Raw genomic sequence first — 22,532 nt, forward strand, 5'->3', positions numbered from 1 at the left:
GACTAGCCCACAATTAAAACAAATTAGCTAGGGTTATCCATTGCTCTGTGCATACCCTGGAGAAGAGAAACAAGAATGGTGATAGTATGCATCCCTGTCTTACTCCTGTATTGATGTTAAAGAAAGTGATGTTGCCAGATTACATTTGTACATAGCAGCTAGAGTTCTTAAAGGTTCTTAAAGATATTTATAAAATGTTGAGGAATATCAAAGCACTTTTCAGTATTCTGTAATGGTTCTTGATGAATAGAGTCAATCACCTTTTTGAAGTCAATAAAATTGATTACCATTGGCTTGTGGAATTCTAAGCTCTGTTTAATGAAGGTGTATAGCCAAGATGATTAAATGATTAAATGTTTTCCAACAATGCTGCTTCAGAAGAATCCTCCGCGTCTCATATCATGACATCACAAATGAAAAGGTACTACAAAGATCAAATTTAGAACACCTATTGAGAAATGTGAATCAAATGTTGTTTGCTGGCCAATATTGCATATGCGTTAAGACCAGCATCCAAAATTTGTATTACGTTGGAGGCTTCCTGAAGGAAAACCTGCCACCAAATGGTTAAGTTTATTAATGACCCTTGGGACAATGCCGAAGGTGCTGCGAATGATCAAAACCGCTGGGAAACACTTGCTGCCCAGTGTGCTGTACCGAGGACCTCATAATGATAATGATACGTGTGGATTTATTATTTTTGAGGAAGTTGAATTTCATTTTGTGCTGGTCTTAATTGTTATCTGTCCAGAACCTTTGAGAATAGACTGCTCGCAAATATAATTTAAAAAAACCTGTTTCATAAGTCAAAGGCGTATTCTGGGGACAACTAAATTGGAATTCTTACCAAGATAGAATACAAGTGTTTTTAAATATTGAGATTTACAGTAATGGATTAATGCACTGTAAGGTTAAATTTAAATTTAATTCCAAATACTTTTGCCTTATGTTTCTTTCTTCTGATCCTGCAAGAGTTTGAAGGACAATCCTTAGCCCTAAAAGATTTTGGGAAGGCTTACCGGTAATTGGGGGAAAATGAATGCGTTTAAGGACACAAAACAGTCTCTGCCTTATGTTATAAGTTACATTAATGTAACTAAATAAGCTAATTTGCCTGAATTTGTGCAATAAACTGACTCATTTAGTTGCATGTGTATCCATGAGAATTTAGCCTCATGCCTATCATATGAACCGAGTGCTTTCTGATTTTAGGTGAATTTTGACTATGCCACATTATCCCTTCCATTTGCTAATTAGTTTTTAGTTCAAACAGTAACCTCTGCATTCTCCTGTTCCATGTTTTGTAGATCTTAGATAAGCTGCTGGACAGGGAAAGTCAGACACACAAACCTCAAACTCTGAGTTCATTCTACTCATCCAGCAAACCTACAGTACCTAATCAGAAATCTCCTTCCAAACATGCTACCCAATCAACTGCACCCATGCAGCATCTCCCAGGAACATCTGTTGCACAGCAGACAGGTGTACCACCTGCAGTCCAAAGCAATCCTTCTGAACCCTTTATGGAGAAGACTACCCAAGGTATGGACAGCTGTTTCACAGGACACCAACTGCTCTCTTCTCATGACAGAAGAAATAGGTCATTTTTTTTTCTTGATGAAGAGGCTTCAGTCTTCTGGTTACCTGAAAGTTTTCACTTACAGCTTTTCTTAAAAAGTTTGTCTGCCATTTGTTGTATAATAATTCCAAAAAGAAGTTTTGCTTTTCTTATTTTTAGGAAACCTTTTCCAACTGCACTATTCATTAACTACTTATAGTTTTCCCCCATTTTGGAATAAAGATACCGAATCAGCCTATGAATATCTATCCCAGACTTTTAATTGTCAATATTTCTGTAAGAAAGGAACTGAGTCTTGGTGATAGCATTAAAACAGATCCTTGTTTGCAAATTCTCCTCTTCTTTCCTCTTACTGCCCTTCTAAGTGACCTTTGTGCTTCTCCAGAGAACCCTCAGAGATCCCCTTGCGACCCACCCGTTGAGTCCAGTATCTTAAAGCAAGAAGGGAAAGTTCCTAGCCGAATAGCTCTTGGAAGCAGAGGGGGCTACAATGGAAGATGCTGGGGTTCACCAGTCAGACAGAAAAAGAAGCACACAGGTAACTTGGGGGGGGGGGCTGGGCCTCACAACTCTGCTACTGGGTGAAGACCTATGATGGCTCAGAGGTTTCTGCAAGTATCTCTGCAAGTGGGGACAGCATTGAGGCAAAGATTGCCAGCCAGATGGCGAGTTCCGGCTGACATCCGGTAACACTTTTATGACAAATGCTTTATTCATGGAAAACCTATATGAACTGTTGTTAATATCCTAATCTACTAGTCTCTAGATGGATTTGTTGATGTTCAAAATTAATTAGTTAGCTTACCTTTTTTGTGACCTGGGGCTTGCCAGTTTTAATGATGCTAAAGATGACCATTAAGAAAAAGTATGATGTGATATATAGAGAGCTATACAAATGCATATTTTAATGAAGCCATATAAATAGCAATAGCATGTAGACTTATATTCCACTTCATAGTGCTTTATAGCCCTCTACAAGCAGTTTACAGAGTCAGCATATTGCCCCCCAACAATCTGGGTCCTCATTTTACCAACCTTGGAAGGATGGAAGGTTGAGTCAACCTTGAGCCGGTGAGGAACAAACCCCTGACAGCCAGCAGAATTAGCCTACAATACTGTATTCTAACCACTGCACCACCATGGATCTCATAAAGTACTCATCTTGGTGGTAGGCTAGCAAATAGCTAGCTGAAGCATGAATTTCTTAACAATTTGTAACTGCAATTATTACATTTGTAAAACTAAATAATGATGTGAATTATTTTTCTCCAAATTAAGAAGGTGAAGAGACCCAAAGTATAGATTAATAAGGATTAAACTCATAAAAATCTGCAGTATAACACAGACACAAACACAGACACACACACACAGACACACATAACATATGAATGTGTTCTTTCCAATCAAAAATAGCTAAAATCCTTTGAGATGCCTACCTTAACAAACTGCTAATTATTTTTGCTGCATAAAGAAGTCAGAATGTGGTAAGAAATAGGTTGAGAATGTTACAAGGGTTTAGGAGTGTGAAAACCGGGGCAGCATTAACTATACTGAAGAGTCAGTTTGGATAGTGGTCAAGTCATCATTCTAGAAACTGGGAAACTATTAGTTGTAGTCCCAATTTAGACAAAGCAGCTGGGTGAACTTTGGCCAATCATTTTCTCTCAGCCCTAGGAAGAAGGTAGTGCAAACTACTTCAAAAAAACCTTGCTAAGAAAACAAGTCTCTGAGAATTGGACATAATTGGATGGAAAGAAAAACTATATTAGCATAAATTTGTATAGTCTGTGAAGTTGATTGTAATTTCTTTTGGTGCTACCAAATTATGTATAATAATTTTATTTATAAACCTTTTTATAAAGAAGTAAGTATTGCCTCCAGTCTTTTGGTCAGAAGGGAATTTTGCCTACCTATTGCTGTAAATGATGTTCAGGATTTGGCAAATAATTAGCTGAAATTAGTAAAGTGGCTTAGTTTGGCATATGGAAATATACAGGAGTCAAGCTTGTCTCTTGTTTATTTCCGTATGCCAAACTGAGAGAGAATTCTTTGATAAGCATTTTAATTCCTTGGTAACCGATATAATACTTTGCAAATCAGAGTAGTATAATAACCTGCAATGCTTCCTAACAGGACAGAACTTAAATTGGACCCTCCAGAAACTCTCAATTTTCTAGTTTCTGATTTAAACTTTCGGCAGAATCCCCTGTATATTGAAAAACTGAGATGGTATTCCATATTGTGGTCTGATTATATTGTGCCCTCTAAGCTTGCTTACCTGTTCTCTTTGCCTTGCAGGAATGGCAAGCATTGACAGCAGTGCCCCAGAAACCACCTCTGACAGTTCTCCCACCCTCAGTCGGCGCCCCCTGCGGGGGGGCTGGGCAACTACCTCCTGGGGCCGGGGACAGGACAGTGACAGCATCAGCAGTTCTTCCAGTGATTCCTTGGGTTCCTCTTCTTCCAGCGGAAGTCGAAGGGCCAGTGGAGGGGCACGTGCAAAGACTGTGGAGGTTGGGAGGTGAGTGCTGCTGCCCATCTAGAATTGTGCATTTATGCTACAAATGTTTCCTGGCTCCGACCTGCATTTAGCCTAAGAAAGGCTCTCTAAAGCCGGGAGAGGCTCAGTCAGAAATTGGAGCTTTATCATCTTTTGGAGATAGCTCAAAAGTATTTTATTTGGGTTTCCTTTCAACTTGTTTAACGGCTATTTTATTTTTCTCTCTTCAGATACAAGGGCAGGCGACCGGAGAGCCATGCCCCCCATGTCCCAAATCAGCCCTCGGAGGCAGCTGCTCACTTTTATTTTGAGCTGGCCAAGACTGTTCTCATTAAGGCTGGGGGAAACAGCAGCACCTCCATTTTCACCCACCCATCTTCTAGTGGTGGCCACCAAGGGCCTCATCGTAACCTTCACCTCTGCGCCTTTGAAATTGGACTCTATGCGTTGGGACTGCACAACTTTGTCTCGCCAAACTGGCTCTCTCGGACTTATTCCTCTCATGTCTCTTGGATCACAGGTGGGAATAGTATCTGCTTGAGCTGTTCCACGCAACATATCTGTCTTATTTTTAAGAAGCCCTTCCTTCTGGTGCTCTGGAAGTCTTATCAGTAGTTTCCTAGCCCAGGGCTTTTCAACCAGTGGTACGGGTGCCACCTGTAGTACATTGGCATCTGGCAGGTGGTACGCGACCATCCTAGAGAAGTGGTAGCGGGGGAGGGGAATGAGCTGAACTGGTGGCAGCACAGCACAAGCCTGAGCGAGAGAGGGCTGGAGCTGCAGGGCTGTCAGGGCTCAGTGGAAGCTCCAGGATCGGCGCCAGACTCCAGCTGGAGCTCAGTGCTGATCCTGGTGCTTCTGCTGAGCCCAGAAAAAGCGCCAATCAGCTGGAATGTTGCAGCATCTCCAGGGTCTTGTGATTTACATTCAGATGCTTGGCAACTGATTCATATTTATGACGGTCACAGTGTCCCAGGGTCATGTGAAGTGACCAAAACCTGCTGCAACCACCCAGCAGATGGGGGAATAAAAACAAAACACCCCCACCCCACCCCTGCTGCCAATCCTCAACAGAAATGCTCACAATGAAAACCTTGGACAGGAGGAAGAGCGCTGCCAGGCAGGCAGGCATCTTGCTCGGCTGTGGCTTGTGGGGCACTTTTTTCAGTGCCATTGTAACTTCGAACAGTCACTAAGCAAACTGTTGTAAGTCGAGGACTACCTGTACTTCATCACTTTTTTCTTTCTTTTTTTTTTGGTCATCAAGTTTTTGACATCTTGCTAGGCGACTGGTGGTACTTGGATGTTGCCATATCCTAAAAGTGGTACAATGGGTGAAAAGGTTGTAAAACACTGTCCTAGCACAATTTGTACAACACAGGAAGGGCTGCAGAGTGGGAAAAGTTCTAAGTAACAGCTATTATATCCCCTTTTTTATCCTTTTGCTGGAGGCTATATTGCGCAGTGGAAAAAAGCATTCATTACTCCATTCACATTTACAGCTATAGTTTATTGTGAAAAAGATTGGTGTGAGCAATGGGGAGAATGACCTTGCATAGGATCACCATATAAAAATTGTGAGAAGCATGCACTGGTCAAATAATTTTTACATCATAGCTCTGTGTCACCCTGAACCCCATTGAATTTCCATTCTAAGTCTGGTTTTTGTCAGTCTTTCAAACAGGTCCTGTGTAGTAAAACAAAAACAACTTTCAATCCGAGCATTCAGTTTGTAAAGCTTTAGCTCTTTCTGTACTAATGAAGATATTTCGTCCAGAACAATGTTTCTTAACCTTTTTGCCCATGGTCCCCTTCTGATTTTTTCTCCTGAGGATTCCCTCTTCAACCCCCATTGCTGGATACAGGACAGTAACTGAAGTGGTTTTTTGCCAACAACCAAAATGCAGTATAATGGCCTTTGCTTTTCTGTAGCCCCCTCATTGTGTGCTGTGGCCCTGTTAAATGCTTTTCACCAGTGGGCCCCTGGTGGCCTTAAGATATCCCTATCTCTTTCCCCCCTCCCCATTGAGAACTGCTCATCTAGAAGATGCTTAGATATTTGTATCTTATCAAGTTCTAATCCTAACATGAATAACTTGCAGTTTGTGTTTGACAAAGCTCAGGCAGCCAGCAGATTTGAGGAAATCACAGTTAGAAAAGGGGAGTTTTTTCTGCCTCCACTGAAGTTGCTCTGTTAACTTCCTGCCCTGTATCAAGTAAGAATAAATACAGTGGCCTAGATTTTCCCTGGGAAAAGGTGGCTGAATGGGCAGAAATGAGCCCACTTGCTTTCCTCTTTAGCATGTGGGTAAATACCATAGCTGAGTGCTTGTTAGATATACAGACAGCCTGGACAGAGCTGGGCTTTCCTCCATCTGGTGTGAGGATGAATGGTGTGAAAACAGGCTTCTGATCTCCTATGCAGTTTCTTGTGCAATGTGAGAAAAAGCATTGTGAGATGTATGTGTGTCATGAGATGAGATGAGACCAGTAGAAATAAGAACTCTGGGGCAATTGCTTTCCTCAAAGAATACTTTTAATGGCTGCCTAGTATCGGCACAAACAAAGATGAACCCAAGACTGAAAGTTCCCACCCCCAAAGGTTACAAAGTAAAAGTTGAACTCCCCTACATTTGTCATAAATCACAATCCTCAATTAACTACTTTGGCGGACTTCTAACGGTAGCTCCAGTCCCCCCAAACTTAGGCAGCTTGACCTTGGTTCCCACAAGAAAGTATTTGTTATGGCTAAACTAAAAGAACACATCTCCCCACTCCCATAGCTGTGGCAACCGAAAACGAAGTAAAGATGGCTGCAGACAGAATCGTTTGAAGGTTGACACGTGTGGTTAGCTTGGAATAGCAGAAGCAGCAACAGCATGTAGGTATTACTTGCTACCTGGACACCAGAGAAATGGAAATCAATTCTTCAGCTCTCTCTTTCCTACTATAATAAATTTTGGTGTCTTAAGTCTAAGTCGGAGATTTAGCACTTCTTGTATCAGCTATCTTACTGAAAATTATAGTTTTCAGTGATTGACTATTGCATTTCAGCGGCACACTGTAGGAATTCTTTTGCGCCTGCATAAAAGGGAGAGAAAAGGGTGGGCCTGATCTGCTCTAAGTCAATTGACAGGCTAACATTAGTTGTTGTTAGCTGCGAAGTCGTGTCCGACCCATCGTGAACGTTAGTAGAAGTGGGCAATATAGTTACATGTTTTAGGTTACACGTTTTAGGCACCTCATGTAGGAGATCACGTGGCAGAATTTGGTCAGGTGCAAGAAGCATCTGCCTGCATTCAGAGCTAAGAGATGTGGAATTTTGGCAACAGAAATGTGAGTTTTCCAGGATCTGTAAAAAAGAAGCATATGGTAGCAGCAAGGAAATGGGCCATAAATTGTCTGTTTCTGACCTCTATTCAGTCTGGTTCTTAATGTTGTCCAAGATGCTTGCCTTTGTAATGTAATAATTTCATCACTGGAAATAATTAAAAGCCCTTGAGATTCCTTGAGATGATTTTCTTCTGCCCTTTTCTCTGGCCTCTAGGGCAAGCCATGGAGATTGGCAGTGCAGCCTTGAATATCTTGGTGGAATGCTGGGATGGTCACCTAACTCCCCCAGAAGTGGCATCGTTGGCTGACAGAGCTTCAAGAGCTCGGGATTCCAATATGGTGCGATCAGCTGCTGAGTTGGCCTTGAGTTGTTTGCCACATGCACATGCCTTGAACCCCAATGAGATCCAGAGAGCCCTGGTCCAGTGCAAAGAGCAGGTGAGCAATTCAGAAGTCTTTGATTCACCTCAGCACCTAGCAAGTACAGGCATCTGCCTAACTTTTTCATGGCATTATGGAATAGGACTGAAACATGGGCTACTGTTCTTCTTGAATAAAGATATCAGTAGCTATATTGTTTAGAAGTTATCTTCCCTGGTTTTCAAGTTCTTTGGAGCTGCATCTCTTGAAAGTGAAGTTATAACTCTTTATCTAGCAACTTCAGTGTTGTAGGAAAAAGGTCCTTCCTCTAGTTGCTGGCATATTGTTTTATAACTTTATAATTCTATAAACTGAATTGAAACAAATAAGGAACAGCTAAGTTAGCCAAATACATAAAACCACTAAGGAGAATAAAGTGATTTTATATTAATTTTTTTCAAAGCTTCTTGTGTAAAAGTAAATGGTTATAAATCGTGTAGAGCCATTTATTAGAGTCTGAGGCTTTGGAAAAGAGCCTTCCTTGTTTGTGTGTTTATTTTTCAGAAATGGAATACAGATAGTCCTAAATTTACAGAGTTCAGAGTTACAGTGGTACTGAAAAAAGTGACTTACAATGGTCCTTGTGCTTAGAACCGTTGCAGCATCCCCGCAATCACCCGATCACAATTTGGGTGCTTGGCAACGGCTTGTATTTATAGTGGTTGCGGCATCTTCAGGTTACCTGATTCCCATTTACAACAAAACTAATGGGGGGAGCCGGATTCACTGAACAACTGCATGATTCATTTAACAACTGCAGTGATTTGCTTAAAACTTGTGGTAAAAAAAGTGCGTAAAATTAGGTGTGATTCACTCAACATCTTGCTTAACAGTGGAAATTCTGGTCCCAATTGTGGTTGTAAACCAAGGACTATGTAGACATTTTGGAACCATGAGCAGATTAACCATTTCCACGTCTGTCTTTAATAATTTCATGCAGATAACAAAACTGAGCATTTGGTTGTTTTGTACTTCAAACTTTGTTCAGCAGAATATTACACTAAAAAATTCTCCTTCAGATTTTCATAATTGCAATATATTTTTAATTTGTAGGAACTAGTTATCATTGATTCATTTTGTTCAGCCAGGGGGGGAGGTAACTATTCCCTTTGTAATTCAGCAGCATGAAAGCTGGCCTTTTCCATGCCTAATTGTTTTTGTACTGCTAATTTTGCTGCCTTGTAGCCTTTAGTTGTATTTCATTCTAATAGTTGATCCTAAATGGTTATTTCCGAAGGCTCCGATAAAATATCTTGAATCAATGTAGCTTTTGAATTTGCAGGATAATCTAATGTTGGAGAAGGCTTGCTTGGCTGTAGAAGAGGCAGCCAAAGGCGGTGGAGTTTATCCTGAAGTTCTGTTTGAAGTTGCTCACCAGTGGTACTGGTTGTATGAGCAAACGGTTGGGGGAACTCTTGCCCAGAGGGAAGGAGCAACAGGCTGCAGTGCAAACGGAGCCCGGGCGTCATGCGAAACAGTCCGTGGACAACCAGACACCAGAGTGACGTCAGAATCCGCCACAGTAACGGTGGCTGCTGCGGTGACAGCAGCAGCAACAGTAGTGCCTGTGATCTCAGTGGGGTCAACCATATACCAGCAGCACACTGTGGCAGGGCCAGCAATGGCACACGCACACACCCAGGGCCTGCACCCCTACACGACACTCCAGACCCACATTCCTTGCAATCCTCAATACATCAGCCATCCTCTTCAGCACATGCCACGGCCAGCAGTCTTTCCAGTGCCTGGTTCTGCTTATCCACAGGTATGTTGTTTGTAACCGTCTTGAAAAACAGTCTAGAGTAACTACTTTGACCATGGCACATCTACTTTTCAATGCAGATGTCAGGGACTAGGCTGGGCAGAAATGGCACTTTATTTCTTTTTCAATTTGTGAGCAGGGACGTTGGGAGGAAAGTTCCCTTTTTGTTCAAGGGAAGAAATGTTCTCCAACAATCTCTCGTTAGCACGCACATACACACACTCAGCAGTAATAGCAACTACACTGTCCTAAAAGTCTTCTGGGAGGAGTTTTCCTTGGATGTTTCTAATGCAATCGAAGGCTAAGAATCTGAGAGGTTAGAGAGATGATTGTACGGTCACGTTAGTGCCCCTTGCACAATCTTGAACTAAGCTTCACTTGATCTGTGTTTCAATCCGATGGATTGTCCAGCTTCGTCTACCAATTGCTGTCGGAATCTCTTTTCTTTTATAATGTCTTGAGTGTAACTTATTAACACCAGGACACTTTTTTTGTTCATGAGTAGTTGGATTTAGCCTTACCTAACTAGAATGGGTACTATATTTTGTCAGTGTTAACAAAAAGTCTTACATTTCTGAAATTACAACTTTCAAACTGTTGGTAAAGCTATGGTATAAATTTTTACTTGCTATTTTTCTATGAAAATATACTCAGTATGTTTCTTCCTGCAACTATGGATTATTTTCACATGTACCTGGTAAAGGCTTCCTAGGTAACATCCCTAAGAAACGTTACCTTTCTTTTTAAAATATTTTAGTTTGGACGTCTTCCCTGTTCGGAACTCAAATAATGTGCAGGAGATAGTATTGTGGGTATGCAAAGGGCTGGTTGCACCTGCCAAAAATGTGGTCTTGCCTCTTTGTGAAGGAACAGGCAATTCTAACCTGTTTCTCTGCAGGGTGTCCACCCAGCATTCATCGGGGCCCAGTACCCCTACTCGGTAACTACTCCGTCTTTGGCGGCAGCCGCAGTGTCTTTCCCAGGAGTCGCTGTCCCTTCCATGACACAGATTGCCATGCACCCGTACCACGCTGAGGCAGGGCTCTCTCTGTCTTCCAATGTAGCAAGTGAGTATTCCTATGCCAGGTGAAAAGACAGTTTAGCAGGACTTTCTCTAACTGATTATTGCAATATTACAATACTGTAGTATGACTTCAAGTGTGGAAACCTCTTGACATTTAGTTTCCAACATCTACTCCTGTGACTACAACCAGCGAGGGTGTATGTTAAATAATAATGGTAAACCTTCACCACGTTGTTGCCTTTTTCTTGGCGGTTTAGTTACAATTGTCAGATTTTCTCATATTTTGAATGTTTGGGGGCTGTATTTAGTTTTTTTCAGTGTTGCAGTCATAATTACAGAATGGCTTCCATTGGCAATGTGGCTAATCACAAACTATAATTTGCAACTGGTCATTTTACATTAGGCTGCAGATCGTTCAGCATCCTTATAATAAAGTGTAAGGCAGGGAATAAGCGTGGTGCTGGTGCTGAGGGGTGGGGGGGAAAGAGAGAAGAGAAGTGGAACGAGCAGTGGGAGCACTTAGGCAAACTATCGTGCTTTCATTGCAAACATGGAGGAGTTTGCAGCTGGAAGCAGTTGTTGGAACTGGATGTTGCCTAAAGACCCTAAGCCACAGGAGATGCCTCCCCCTTGCCTGGTTCCAGAGACCCTTGCACTAAGGCACCAAATGCTTGAAGTGCAAAATGAGGAAAAAGGACAGCATGCCTTACTCAGACCCCCAGTCAGGCCTTATGCACAAGAAGCAGTGCAGAGTCAGAGGACAAAGCCTCTCACTTAATGATATGAAGGGACTTTGGGAGCAATACAGATAGTCCTTGGGTATGTCCATTTGTTTAGCAAGTGTTCAGAGTTATGACAGCACTGAAAAAAAATTATTTATTTATTTATTTTAATTCCATTTATATCCCGCCCTTCTCCGAAGACTCAGGGCGGCTTACAAGCTTAGCAGTAGCCTTCATTCTATGTATATGCCTGCTTATTAGGGCTTTCACACACACACCCCAAGCGGCATTATTACAAAGTCAGCTTAATTGCCCCCAACAATCTGGGTCCTCATTTTACCTACCTCGGAAGGATGGAAGGCTGAGTCAACCTTGTGCCTGGTGGGATGCGAACCTGCACTAATTGCAGGCAGCTGGTGTTACTTAAGGAGGCATTAGCCCACTGCTCCACCAATGGACTTGTAACTGGTTCTTAAAGTTCTGGTCATTGGCCACATGATCAAAATTTGTTCTGGGCCATCACTCACTTCGAGCATTTCCTCTGCCTATGGCAGGGATGTCAAACTGCCGGCCCATTGGCCATATGCATCATGCCAAAACCGCACCCACCCCAGCTATGGTAATGGGGAAAAAGTCATGATACGTTGCGACACGTCACATGACGTTGCGAGTTTGACACCCCTGGCCTATGGCACTTCCCCTCACTCCCTAGCACCCACCCATGACACCCACCCACAGCTCTCACTAGCCTGTTTGCCTGTGACTCCTGCGTCTTCCCATTTAATGATCAGGATAGTGACTAAACTAGTAGACCAGCGAAACGCAGTGGCCGCAGTATACTTAGATTTCAGTAAGGCATTTGACAAAGTAGACTGCAACCTACTCCTTAGTAAACTAGGAAAAGGTGCAATAGACAACATCACCACCAGATGAATCTGTAGCTGGCTGACAAACTGTACTCAACAAGTAGTCCTCAATGGCACCACATCCACATGGAGAGAAGTAAGCAGTGGGGTACCACAAGGTTCCGTCTTAGACCCAGTACTCTTCAATATCTTCATAAGTGACTTAGATGAGGGAATTGAAGGGGAACTCATCAAATTTGCAGATGATACCAAAATGACAGGAGTAGCCAATGCCCCAGAAGACAAACTCAGGATCCAAGAAGATCTTGACAAACTTGAACAATGGGCCTTATCCAACAGAATGAGTTTCAGTGTGGAGAAAAGCAAAATCTTACAATTAGTCAGAAAAACCCCAAAAGATTTTACAGATTAGGTGAGATCTGGCTTAAAAACAATAACTGTGAAAGAGACCTTGGAGTCCTAGTGGATGATGACTGTGAGCCAGCAGTGTGCAGCAGCAGCTAAAAAAGCTAATACAATCCTGGGTTGTATAATCAGGCATAGAATCAAGATCACGCAAAGTATTTGCACCGCTTTATAAAACCCTAATATGATCACACCTGGAATACTGCAGCCAGTTTTGGTCACCATATCACAAAAAAAGATGTTGAGAATTTGGGAAAAATTCAGAGAAGAGCAACAAAGATGATTAAAAGCCTGGAGACTAAAACATACGAAGAACAGCTATGGGACTTGGGTTTGGCTAGTCTAAAGAAAAGAAAAAGTAGGGGAGACATGATAGCAATGTTCCAGTATCTTGAGGGGCTGCCACAAGGCTGAGGAGGCCAGGTTGTTCACCAAAGCACCAGAGGGCAGGACGAGGAACGATGGTTGGAAACTGATCAAAGAGAGAAGCAACTTGGAATTAAGGAGAAACTTCCTGACAGTGAGGACAACCAACCAGTGGAACAGCTTATCCCCAGAAATTGTGGGTGCTCCATCACTGGAGATTTTTAAGAAGAGGCTAGACATTCACCTGCCTGAGACGGTATAGGTTCTCCTGCTTGAGCAGGGGGATGGACTAGAAGACCTCCAAGGTCCCTTCCAGTTCTATTCTGTTCTATGATTTGAAGTAATGGGGTCACTTGATGTCACTTAGTGACAGAAATTCATATGCCCAAGACTATCTGTGTTTACACCCCAGCCCCGAGCTCTACTTTCCCATCCCATTTGCATTCATGTTTAAGAGATGTTCTAGAGATTTAATGTGAATTTCAGTAAGTCAATTTCAGAGTTGGAGATTGAAGTTATGTTCCCATCACTTTACTGATTTCAACAGCAGGAACAGAAACAATCCCCAAAGCAGTCCAAAAATGTTGTCTGTCCTTGGCAAGTACCCAAAAGGACTTTGCTATCTATAGATTGCCCATTTCACCTGGAAACACTGATCTGTGAAACCTTAAGACGAGTGTTCTCCCTCCCTCCCTCCCTCCCTCCCTCCCTCTCTCTCTCTCTCTCTCTCTCTCTCTCTCTCTCTCTCTCTCTCTCTCTCTCTCTCTCTCTCTCTCACACACACACACACACACACACACACACTGTTTTTCCTGAAGAAAAGGAGACATGCTCAAAACAAAATGATTTAACCTAAAGATAGTACAAGCAACATACTTAAACATTTTTCTTGGAATACAGAAAATTATTACAAAATTTAAAAATATAATGATTGAAATATACCATTCTATAAGAGTGACTAATTGAAAAAGTGCATCATAAATACCAGAAGAAGGCAGAACATTTGAGAGAGGCAATGCCAGCAATATATGAAAAAAACACATATTCTCAGAGACTAAGTTATACTTGATGCTTTTTCTAGGCTAGATTTTAATTATCTGAAAAATAGAAAATTGAACAGGAACTCTACAATATGTGAATACGTTCTTTTCCCATCAGCCTCTCCACTGTTGCAGAGAACGTCTCCAGTCTTATATAGATAATGGAACAAAACAAGAAAATACAGATGAAATTGCTTTAATTTGATTGATGTTAAGTCCCACATGTATACTGGTTTTAGTGCCAAGTCATAGATGTGAACAGAAATGTTTTAAAAGGCAGATCTTCATTCTTGGGGAAGCAGTAAGCCACTTTCTAACCCTGTTTCAGATTAATGAAATGTTTTCAAAGTGTCTGTCGCTCCCCAGTGAAGGAAAAATTCCAAAAAAGAGGGAAAAACATTTTAAGTTGCAGAAACATTTTAAGGTCTGATAGGGACTTTTGCACTTATTGGTGAGTTGTAGTAAATAATTTATCAACATTTATAAATTTATAAATATTTTATAAATATGCTAGTAAATTTCACCATGAGCCAAAAACTCAGTTTAACTTGGTCTTGGATATTATTCTTGGTGTTGGTTTTGGGCAGAAATCTACACTGTGCAGCACTCAAATTGTAAGCTGTAATTTGACTTTATATCAAGTCCAGAATTGTATTTAAATTCAGCATTTTAATTTCTGTTTCTATTGTATCACCCTCATTTCCTATGTGTATGAAGAATTTTATCTGCTTACTCACATAAGGTCACTTGATTGGTGTTCCTTCAAGTATTTGCAAACTAATGGAATGTGGTGATCGATGAAAAATAGATTTTTATACAAATTAATGAGTAAACGAATAAAATAAAGCTACTTAAAAATCAGTGTCTTTTGTGTATTACAGGTTTGTTGTAAGATGCTCAATCTCCTTCTTTTCTGTTACCTAGAAAGTAGATCTAAGTTAAAAATTTGGTCAGGAAGTGTTTTATACCATTGTCTAATCTGAATCAATTCACCTAGTCCATAAGTAGTATTGAGTTCAGGTTAAAAACTAGAACTGCTTCTTTGGATTTCAAGTTTTCAGCATTTTAGTGATATGTAAAAAATAATAAGGGACGGGGTGGCTCAGTGGGTTAGAACACTGAGCTTGTTGATCAGAAGGTCGGCAGTTTGGCGGGTCGAATCCCGAGTGCCGCGTAACAGAGTGAGCGCCTGTTACTCGTCCCAGCTTCTGCCAACCTAGCAGTTCGAAAGCACGTAAAAAATGCAAGTAGAAAAATAGGGACCACTACGGTGGGAAGGTAACAGCGTTCCGTGCGCCTTTGGCGTCTAGTCATGCCGGCCACATGACCATGGAGACGTCCTCGGACAAGCGCTGGCTCTTCGGCTTTGAAACGGAGATGAGCACCGGCCCCTAGAGTTGGAAACGACTAGCACGCATGTGCGGGGGAACCTTTACCTTTACCTTAAAAAATAATTGTTTCTATCCCAACATTTACTTACTTAAATTCTTACTTAAATGGAATAAAATTTCTTTCCACAAATCTATAAATGTCTCCCCAAAGAATGCACAATGTTCCATGCGTGTCAACAGAGTAGCACATGGACAGTGATTACTATAAGGACGTCCTGAACACCTGGAATATCTGCCTTCATATGTTTTCTCTTCTTTCCTATTGATAAGTCTCCAGCCTGCCGTGGCTTCCTGACCTTTGTCATTTCCCCTGAGATGTTGGTCTCAGTCTTCCTTTTTCTTGCCCTTCAGTAGTAAGAACTGGGCCTTCTATCTGCATTTGTCTGATGGCCTGACATAACTGAATTCCATGAGTTCCTATTTTCATCTATGTTGCCAGGTTGTCTTTCTTACTTTTTGATGTTGCAAGAATATGTCATGAGATGTTATCTGGAACACTACATAAAAACTGTGAGTCAATTAGCCTCCCCCTCTCATAAATTTCTGTGTAATTAAACAAGTATTAATTGACATTGTGCCTTTAGGATTTAACTATTCCACTCTGTTTAAATAGAATATGACATGTTAGCTGTTATTTAGAAGTACTCGTATAGAGAGTGGAAGTTCTATCGTTCCCAGTGGGGAGCTGGGACATGGGCTCTTTTGGTGTATTTTTTGCCTTTGGGCAATATTATGCAAAATGAGAGAGGATATAGAAAGGCTCAAGTGTTGGGAAACTTCCAAAAAAATTAGGGAAATACGTCCACTTTTAAAATGATCAGGCCTACAGTGTTATAACCCAGTTTGTTTGTTCTCTGCTACTATGTTTCCACCAGGTTAATTAATATTAATCCCTGACCTGTATCCAGGCAGATGATAGCTGAAATCCTGTAGCCGATGTCTTTGATTCCTCCCCTTTATACGGGTCTTTCTTCTCTCCAGTAGGAAGTGTTCACGCAGGGTCTACGTTCCCAGCAATTCAAGGGACTTCCTTAACAAGCTTGTCTTCTCAGCCCAGCTCCCTTGTGACAGGGGGCTTTCCTTCTGAAGATGAACAACACAGCCAGCCGGTCAGTGCTCAAGGATTGCACTACCTTCATTCTGCCTACCGAGTGGGTAAGGACCACAAATGGTGATTCTTTCAATGTTTTCTGCCGGCATTAAGAGCAAAAGTGATGCGTATCTATTAACGGCTCCCAGGAAAGGCCTGCCTGTCCTGTCATTTGTGGATGAAAGTTTAGATTCCCTGGTTTAGGCCGGCGAGCAGATTACTGGTGAATAAATAATTCAGGGGGGATGAAAAGAGACATGGGATTAATTATAGTTGCAGGAAATTGTATTTGTTAACAATTTGTTCATTGATCTTCCAACTCCGGGAGACCAGAAAGCAGTCTTAAATTGGGGGCCATGGACCAAATGGATCGCAAGCGATCAGTGTATTCAATCTGGCTTCAGGACATTAAAAAATGCATCTTCCTTAGTTCTGAAAAACTCTGGCTGTCTTGATTCACTGCTCTGGACAGTTGGCATTTCTCAGTGTTCTCAAACAATGATAAATATGGCAAGTCTGAGTTTCACTCCTTCTTAGAGTGATAATGAAGTCCAACAGGCATGGACTATTGCAACGTGCTATGCGTGGGGCTGCCCTTGATAACCACTTGGAAGATACAACTGGTCGAGAATGCTGCAGCACAGGCAGGTATGAGGTGCATCTCAACAGACCCATGTGACACCTTTGGTCCGCGAGCCACCACTTGTCTTCCAGGTGCAATTCAAGGTGCTGCTTGTCACCTACGAAGCCTTTCACGGCATGGGACCTGGTTATTTAAAGGACTTTCCATCTCCCATAGCTCCTGTAGGATTGGGCAAAGGTCACATGCTTTCATCCATGAAGGAACAGGAGCCGGGAGGGCTTCTCTGTTGTGGTACCCGTTGTTTAGAAAAGCACACAGATGTCCAGCCATGTGCAAAAGAGCTCTGAGAATCTGGTTCTTTTCCCACGTTTTGGAACAGAACGGGCGGGCAGGTCTTGTACTTGGGTTGCCTTTTGACTGTTTTTCTTTTAGTGTTGGTATATTTTTGGGTGTTCAGCTGTATTGTCTGATTGTCTGCTATAGATCTGGACCGCCTTATAAATTTCTAACAAGAAATTAATGTGAGAAGAAGATTCCCCTGGGAATTCTTTTTAATTACCAATACCAAAGAAGGCAAAAAGAGACTGACCCTCGTGCCAAACTTTTGTTACTCTTTCCAGTCTTTAATCTTAAGCTTTGCAGAGTGCCAAGGTTCTTCCTTTTCTAAAAGAAAGAAACCAATACTCTGCTAATTTAGCTTCTTCCCCATATGGCTTTTCTTTGCTACAAATTGTCCCAGGTTGCTTTTCCAACCTTTTTCCATGGTGCAGGGAGCTTTAAAATTAATGTTTACATTTTAACAAGATGAAGGCCAAAAAGGTTGTTGGCTCAAACTGCTCTCTGTGTGGGAAGTGGGAAGTGTGAGTGAGGAAACCTTTGGCCCACTTGAGGGTTAAATTTGCTCCCCCCTTCAGGGATGCTGGCGTTGGAGATGCTTGGACGCAGGGCTCACAATGACCACCCCAACAATTTCTCACGCAGCCCCCCCTACACAGAAGATGTGAAGTGGCTCCTCGGATTAGCGGCCAAATTAGGTAAGTTCCACAGACACCCTAATGTGAAGGGGGGGGGAAATGCATTCCAAGGTGGGTCTCCCGCCTGTGCGCATCTAGAGTGTTGTAATCTACTGCCTAAAATTGCTAGAGCCACTGATTCTGTGGTGAAAAAGTAGTCAGTGCAAATTAAGGGTGCTTCTAGTCGTTCTGCTGCCGGGAACGACTTCCCATCGCCCAGTACGCTCACACAGAGAAGGCCTCCTCAGGGTACCATCGGCTAGACAATGTCTGCTGGCGACCCCCAAGGGGAGAGCCTTCTCTGTGGGAGCGCCAGCCCTGTGGAACCAGCTCCCCCCTGAGCTTCGGATGGCCCCGGATCTCCGGTCCTTTCGCCGCGGCCTCAAAACACTCCTTTTCCACCAGGCTGACCTGGACTGACAGGGATTTTAATTATGTTTTTAATTTTTAACTCTAATTTTTAATTTATTTTAATTTTAATTAATTTTTAATTTTTATTTATTCTACAGGGGCTTTTAATTTTAATTTTAACTTCTGTATTTATTGTATGTTATTGTTGTTAGCCGCCCTGAGTCTTTCGGGAGATAGGGCAGCATATAAGTCCCAATAATAAATAATAAATAAATAAATAAATTTTCCAGCTTGAGATCTTCAATGTAATAAGTTGGCAGCTGTTTTTTTTTAAATGTTATTTATGGTACAGGGGTCTTAAAGTTAAAAAGAGAATTTAAAGCTGGTTGCCTTTGGCATCAAGTGGCTCTCTGTAGATCCTACCCGGCGTTATTTTAATTGCAAATGGTTGAAAAATAATTTATAATAGATCTTATCCCCTTTTCTTGGGTACAGTCTCCAAGATAGCTGCTGGCTTTGTTCTCCTTTCAGAAAAGGAACATCTCTCACTCACTCACTCAATCCCTCACTCACTCGAACACAGGGACTTATTTCCTATGCCTGACTTTCACAGTTACTTTCGTAACTGCCTTTCCTCTTTGCAGGTGTGAACTACGTACATCAGTTTTGTGTTGGTGCAGCCAAGGGAGTCCTGAGTCCTTTTGTGCTGCAAGAGATCATCATGGAGTCCCTGCAGAGACTCAACCCTGCCCATGTCCACAACCACTTGCGCACACCTGCCTTTCATCAGTTGGTGCAGAGGTGCCAGCAGGCGTATATTCAGGTATGCATGGCCTTTCTTCTTAATGGTGAAAGTTGGTTGCTTTATCTAGGAAGCTTTGTGAACTTAAACGTTCTCCCTCTTTTTGGAGAATGGAGCAATATGGCTGTTGTGAAACATAATTAAGTGAGATCAGTTGTAAGCTGATTAAGGCAGCAGTTTTTTCGTATCGCTTTTCCCAACCTTCCCATTTTTCTGAAGGACTACCAGAAGAGGGACTTTGTGATTCCACCTCTCATTTTGTGGGAAAAATTTGGTCAGACAGTACAGATCTTTCACTTGGCTTTCCTTCTACTTCTCACAAAGCCTTTCTCCCCCAAACTTGGGCTGTGGCACCCCCTGGATAAGCCCTCTTCGAACTTGGGGGCTTAGCAAGATTGAGCCTCAGTAGTTGTTGGAGGAGTACAACAGAGGGGCACAGCAGAGGAATTTAGGCTAGTTAATCCAATTCTGTATTATTGCCAAGAAAACTAGAGGGATACCTCCATGGAAATTACCAGGAGTTGACTTTGTCTTAAAGCAGAGGTTACCAACCTTTTCATGCTGGGAAAGGGAGCAGCTGGGAAATTTGTGTTTGCGCGCATGCGTAAACAGGGCTGCGTCTGAATGGGGTTGCGTGCACCCACACAGGGCTAGTGGCCCTGTTTGCGTATTGCGCAGGAGCTAGCCACCATCGTGGCTAGCCCTGCGAACATGCACAAATGGGTCCACGGGTGCTAGTAAGGCCCGGCCTGGTAGTGGGCCCCAGCCCATAGGTTGGGGGACTCCTGTCTTAAAGCACCTTTATTCTTCCCTCTGCTAGCTCTTCCTGTCATCTCTTTCTGAGGTGGGATCTCAGGTGATAGAGAACTGTGATGGCCAAGACCTAGCTTTAGATTTCTGCCCACCCATTAGTACTTTAGGATTGATTCGTATGTTTGCCCATTATTTCATCATCTACCCAAGTATTTACCCAAAGTAGCTATGAGACTAACCGTACAGTTGGGAGGGACTGGGTCACTTTGAGCATTTTGGATAAGGGTGAGAGAAATGTAGTGTAAGAAGAAGATGGACCATTGAACTGTCTTGGCATTTATCTATAAATATCTATATTTATCTATACAATTGGGAACCGTAATAAGGCCTTGGTGGAGCAGTGGGCTAATGCCTCCTTAAGTAACACCAGCTGCCTGCAGTTAGTGCAGGTTCGAGTCCCACCAGGCTCAAGGTTGACTCAGCCTTCCATCCTTCTGAGGTAGGTAAAATGAGGACCCAGATTGTTGGGGGCAATAAGCTGACTTTGTTATAATGCTGCTTGGGGTGGGGGGTGGGGAAAGCCCTAATAAGCAGGCATATACATAGAATGAAGGCTATTGCTAAGCACATTGATTTGGGCTTCTTAGATTGTAAGCCGAGTCTTTGGAGAAGGGCGGGATATAAATGGGATTTTTTTAAAAAAATCTAGATTCCTATGGCTCCTCATAGAGGGAAGGTATTATAAAATGGATTGTTCCATCAGAAACTGTATTTCATCCCTGTTTTATCTTGGTTTTCCCAAGTACATCCATCATCGTCTGATCCATCTCACTCCAGCGGACTACGATGACTTTGTGAATGCCATTCGCAGCGCCCGAAGCGCCTTCTGCCTGACTCCTATGGGCATGATGCAGTTCAATGACATCCTTCAGAATCTGAAACGCAGCAAACAGACCAAGGATCTGTGGCAACGGGTCTCTCTGGAAATGACTACCTTTTCACCCTGATGCCCCATCTTCCATCCTTCCTTATGGGATCTTTTTAATTTTAGCTATGGGAAACCACTGATTCAATGTATTTCTACCATGACATTCCTTGTCCATGTGGCTGTGGCTGTGTTCTACTTCCCTTTCTCTCTCCTCCCCAGCAAGTGAAGGCAAGGAAGCTGTGTGTGTGTGTGTGCGTGTGCGTGAGTGAATGAATGAGAGAGAGGGGGAGCTGGATGATCACTGGTCGACAGTTTTAGTCTTTTTCCTGTATAAGGATGTCTTTATAAATGAACATCATTTCCGCCTTTCTCTCTCTCTTGCTGGGCGTGTATGCATGCATGTTAGGGGTAGGATCGAGCCTGTTTTCTTTATAATATTTATTTTGGCATTTATAAATATGTATACTACTTTCTATACGGTTCTTAAAATTTCATCCGTTATCGGGCCAGCAGAGGCAGAGTTTGTTTTCGGCTCATCCAGGTTTCCTCCATCGCAGTTCCTTCCTACTTCCTGCCACAGTAGAGAAGCTGAGCCTGGAAAAGGTCCCTCATCCAGCACAGCTTACCTGTTTGGATGGGCAAAGACACCACTGGACTCACCTGGCCTCAGCAAGTACAGAACTGGCTGGTACGATTTCTTTGCTCTTAGATAGTATCTGAGGGCCTCCTCTTCAGACGACATAGGATATACTACCCAGAATGGCTCCGAGTTGTACAGTCACGTTCCTTTGGCTGAGATGTTAGCTCTCCTGTACTCGGTTTCTTATTCCTTGTTTCAGTTTCCCAATTAAAACCCTCATTTTCTTAGACTGACTCTTTTCTCCATATTTCTGTTTATCATGCTGACATCTAAAACAAAGAACTAAGAGTGCCTTAGAGTAGGAATTTTTGCAAAGAACTGAAAAAGTACTGAAATCTGGTCTTGTCCCAACGATCTTTGAACCACACAACCTCTCACCACAAAGTAATAAAGAAACTTGGGTCTTAAAGATAGGAAGATTCTCATCATCTGCTTGTCCACGAGCAACTGAAATTCAGGCATGTATCGCCCTGAAGCTGGAGGTCCCATTCAGCTCTCATGGTTAATGGCTTTTGCTAGAACACATACATTATTAAATGCCCACAACTTCATCTGGTGGTAGTTAATCCAGTAAACTTGGTTATGCATTTTGTGAACACCAAATTTTGCCTGACTTCAATTTTCCTGGTTCAGCCTAGCCTGGGGGAGGGCTAGATTTATTTAATTCATCCAGCTCATGTGGATTTTGTTAACCTTAAATTTCCTCATAGTTATGTCTTATCTGATGTGAACTAGTCAATTATTAAATATATGGGGAATAATCATATTAACTATTTAATTAAATAGATTAAATTTACATTTAAATAAACTTAAGTGAAATTTAATGTGTCTCGGCCTCAGCCGCTTTTTAGCCCTCAATCAGAAGTTGTGTGCTAGTAACGTCGGACTTCCTCTGATTCTCAGCATTCTTTAATATTACATGATGCTAGTGTTTCATACTGTTTTCCACTAACTAAATGGGGAA

General features: G+C 42.2%; 1 protein-coding gene across 7 annotated transcripts in view; it reads left to right on the top strand.

The window, feature by feature from the left end:
• The window catches only part of ZSWIM8 (zinc finger SWIM-type containing 8), a 75,164-nt gene extending 53,363 nt beyond the window's left edge, over nt 1-21,801 (top strand). For 3 of the 7 annotated variants that reach the window (XM_083364153.1, XM_083364156.1, XM_083364155.1), the window contains 11 exons: nt 1,308-1,542; nt 1,965-2,117; nt 3,878-4,100; nt 4,310-4,599; nt 7,627-7,850; nt 9,115-9,597; nt 10,493-10,661; nt 16,390-16,563; nt 17,996-18,115; nt 19,090-19,268; nt 20,804-21,801. In XM_083364153.1, the coding sequence (XP_083220279.1) occupies nt 1,308-1,542; nt 1,965-2,117; nt 3,878-4,100; nt 4,310-4,599; nt 7,627-7,850; nt 9,115-9,597; nt 10,493-10,661; nt 16,390-16,563; nt 17,996-18,115; nt 19,090-19,268; nt 20,804-21,007 (2,454 nt within the window). In that variant the 3' untranslated portion in view covers nt 21,008-21,801. Of the gene's footprint in view, nt 1-1,307; nt 1,543-1,964; nt 2,118-3,877; nt 4,101-4,309; nt 4,600-7,626; nt 7,851-9,114; nt 9,598-10,492; nt 10,662-15,847; nt 16,564-17,995; nt 18,116-19,089; nt 19,269-20,803 lie in introns of those variants that run through there. The other 4 variants (XM_083364154.1, XR_014492700.1, XM_083364158.1 and 1 more) reach the window with 4 other exon arrangements.
• Nucleotides 21,802-22,532: the final 731 nt, after the last annotated feature.

This window comes from Vipera ursinii, assembly GCF_947247035.1.
Source record: "Vipera ursinii genome assembly, chromosome: 5".
In the NCBI taxonomy this organism is placed as follows: Eukaryota; Metazoa; Chordata; class Lepidosauria; order Squamata; family Viperidae; genus Vipera; species Vipera ursinii.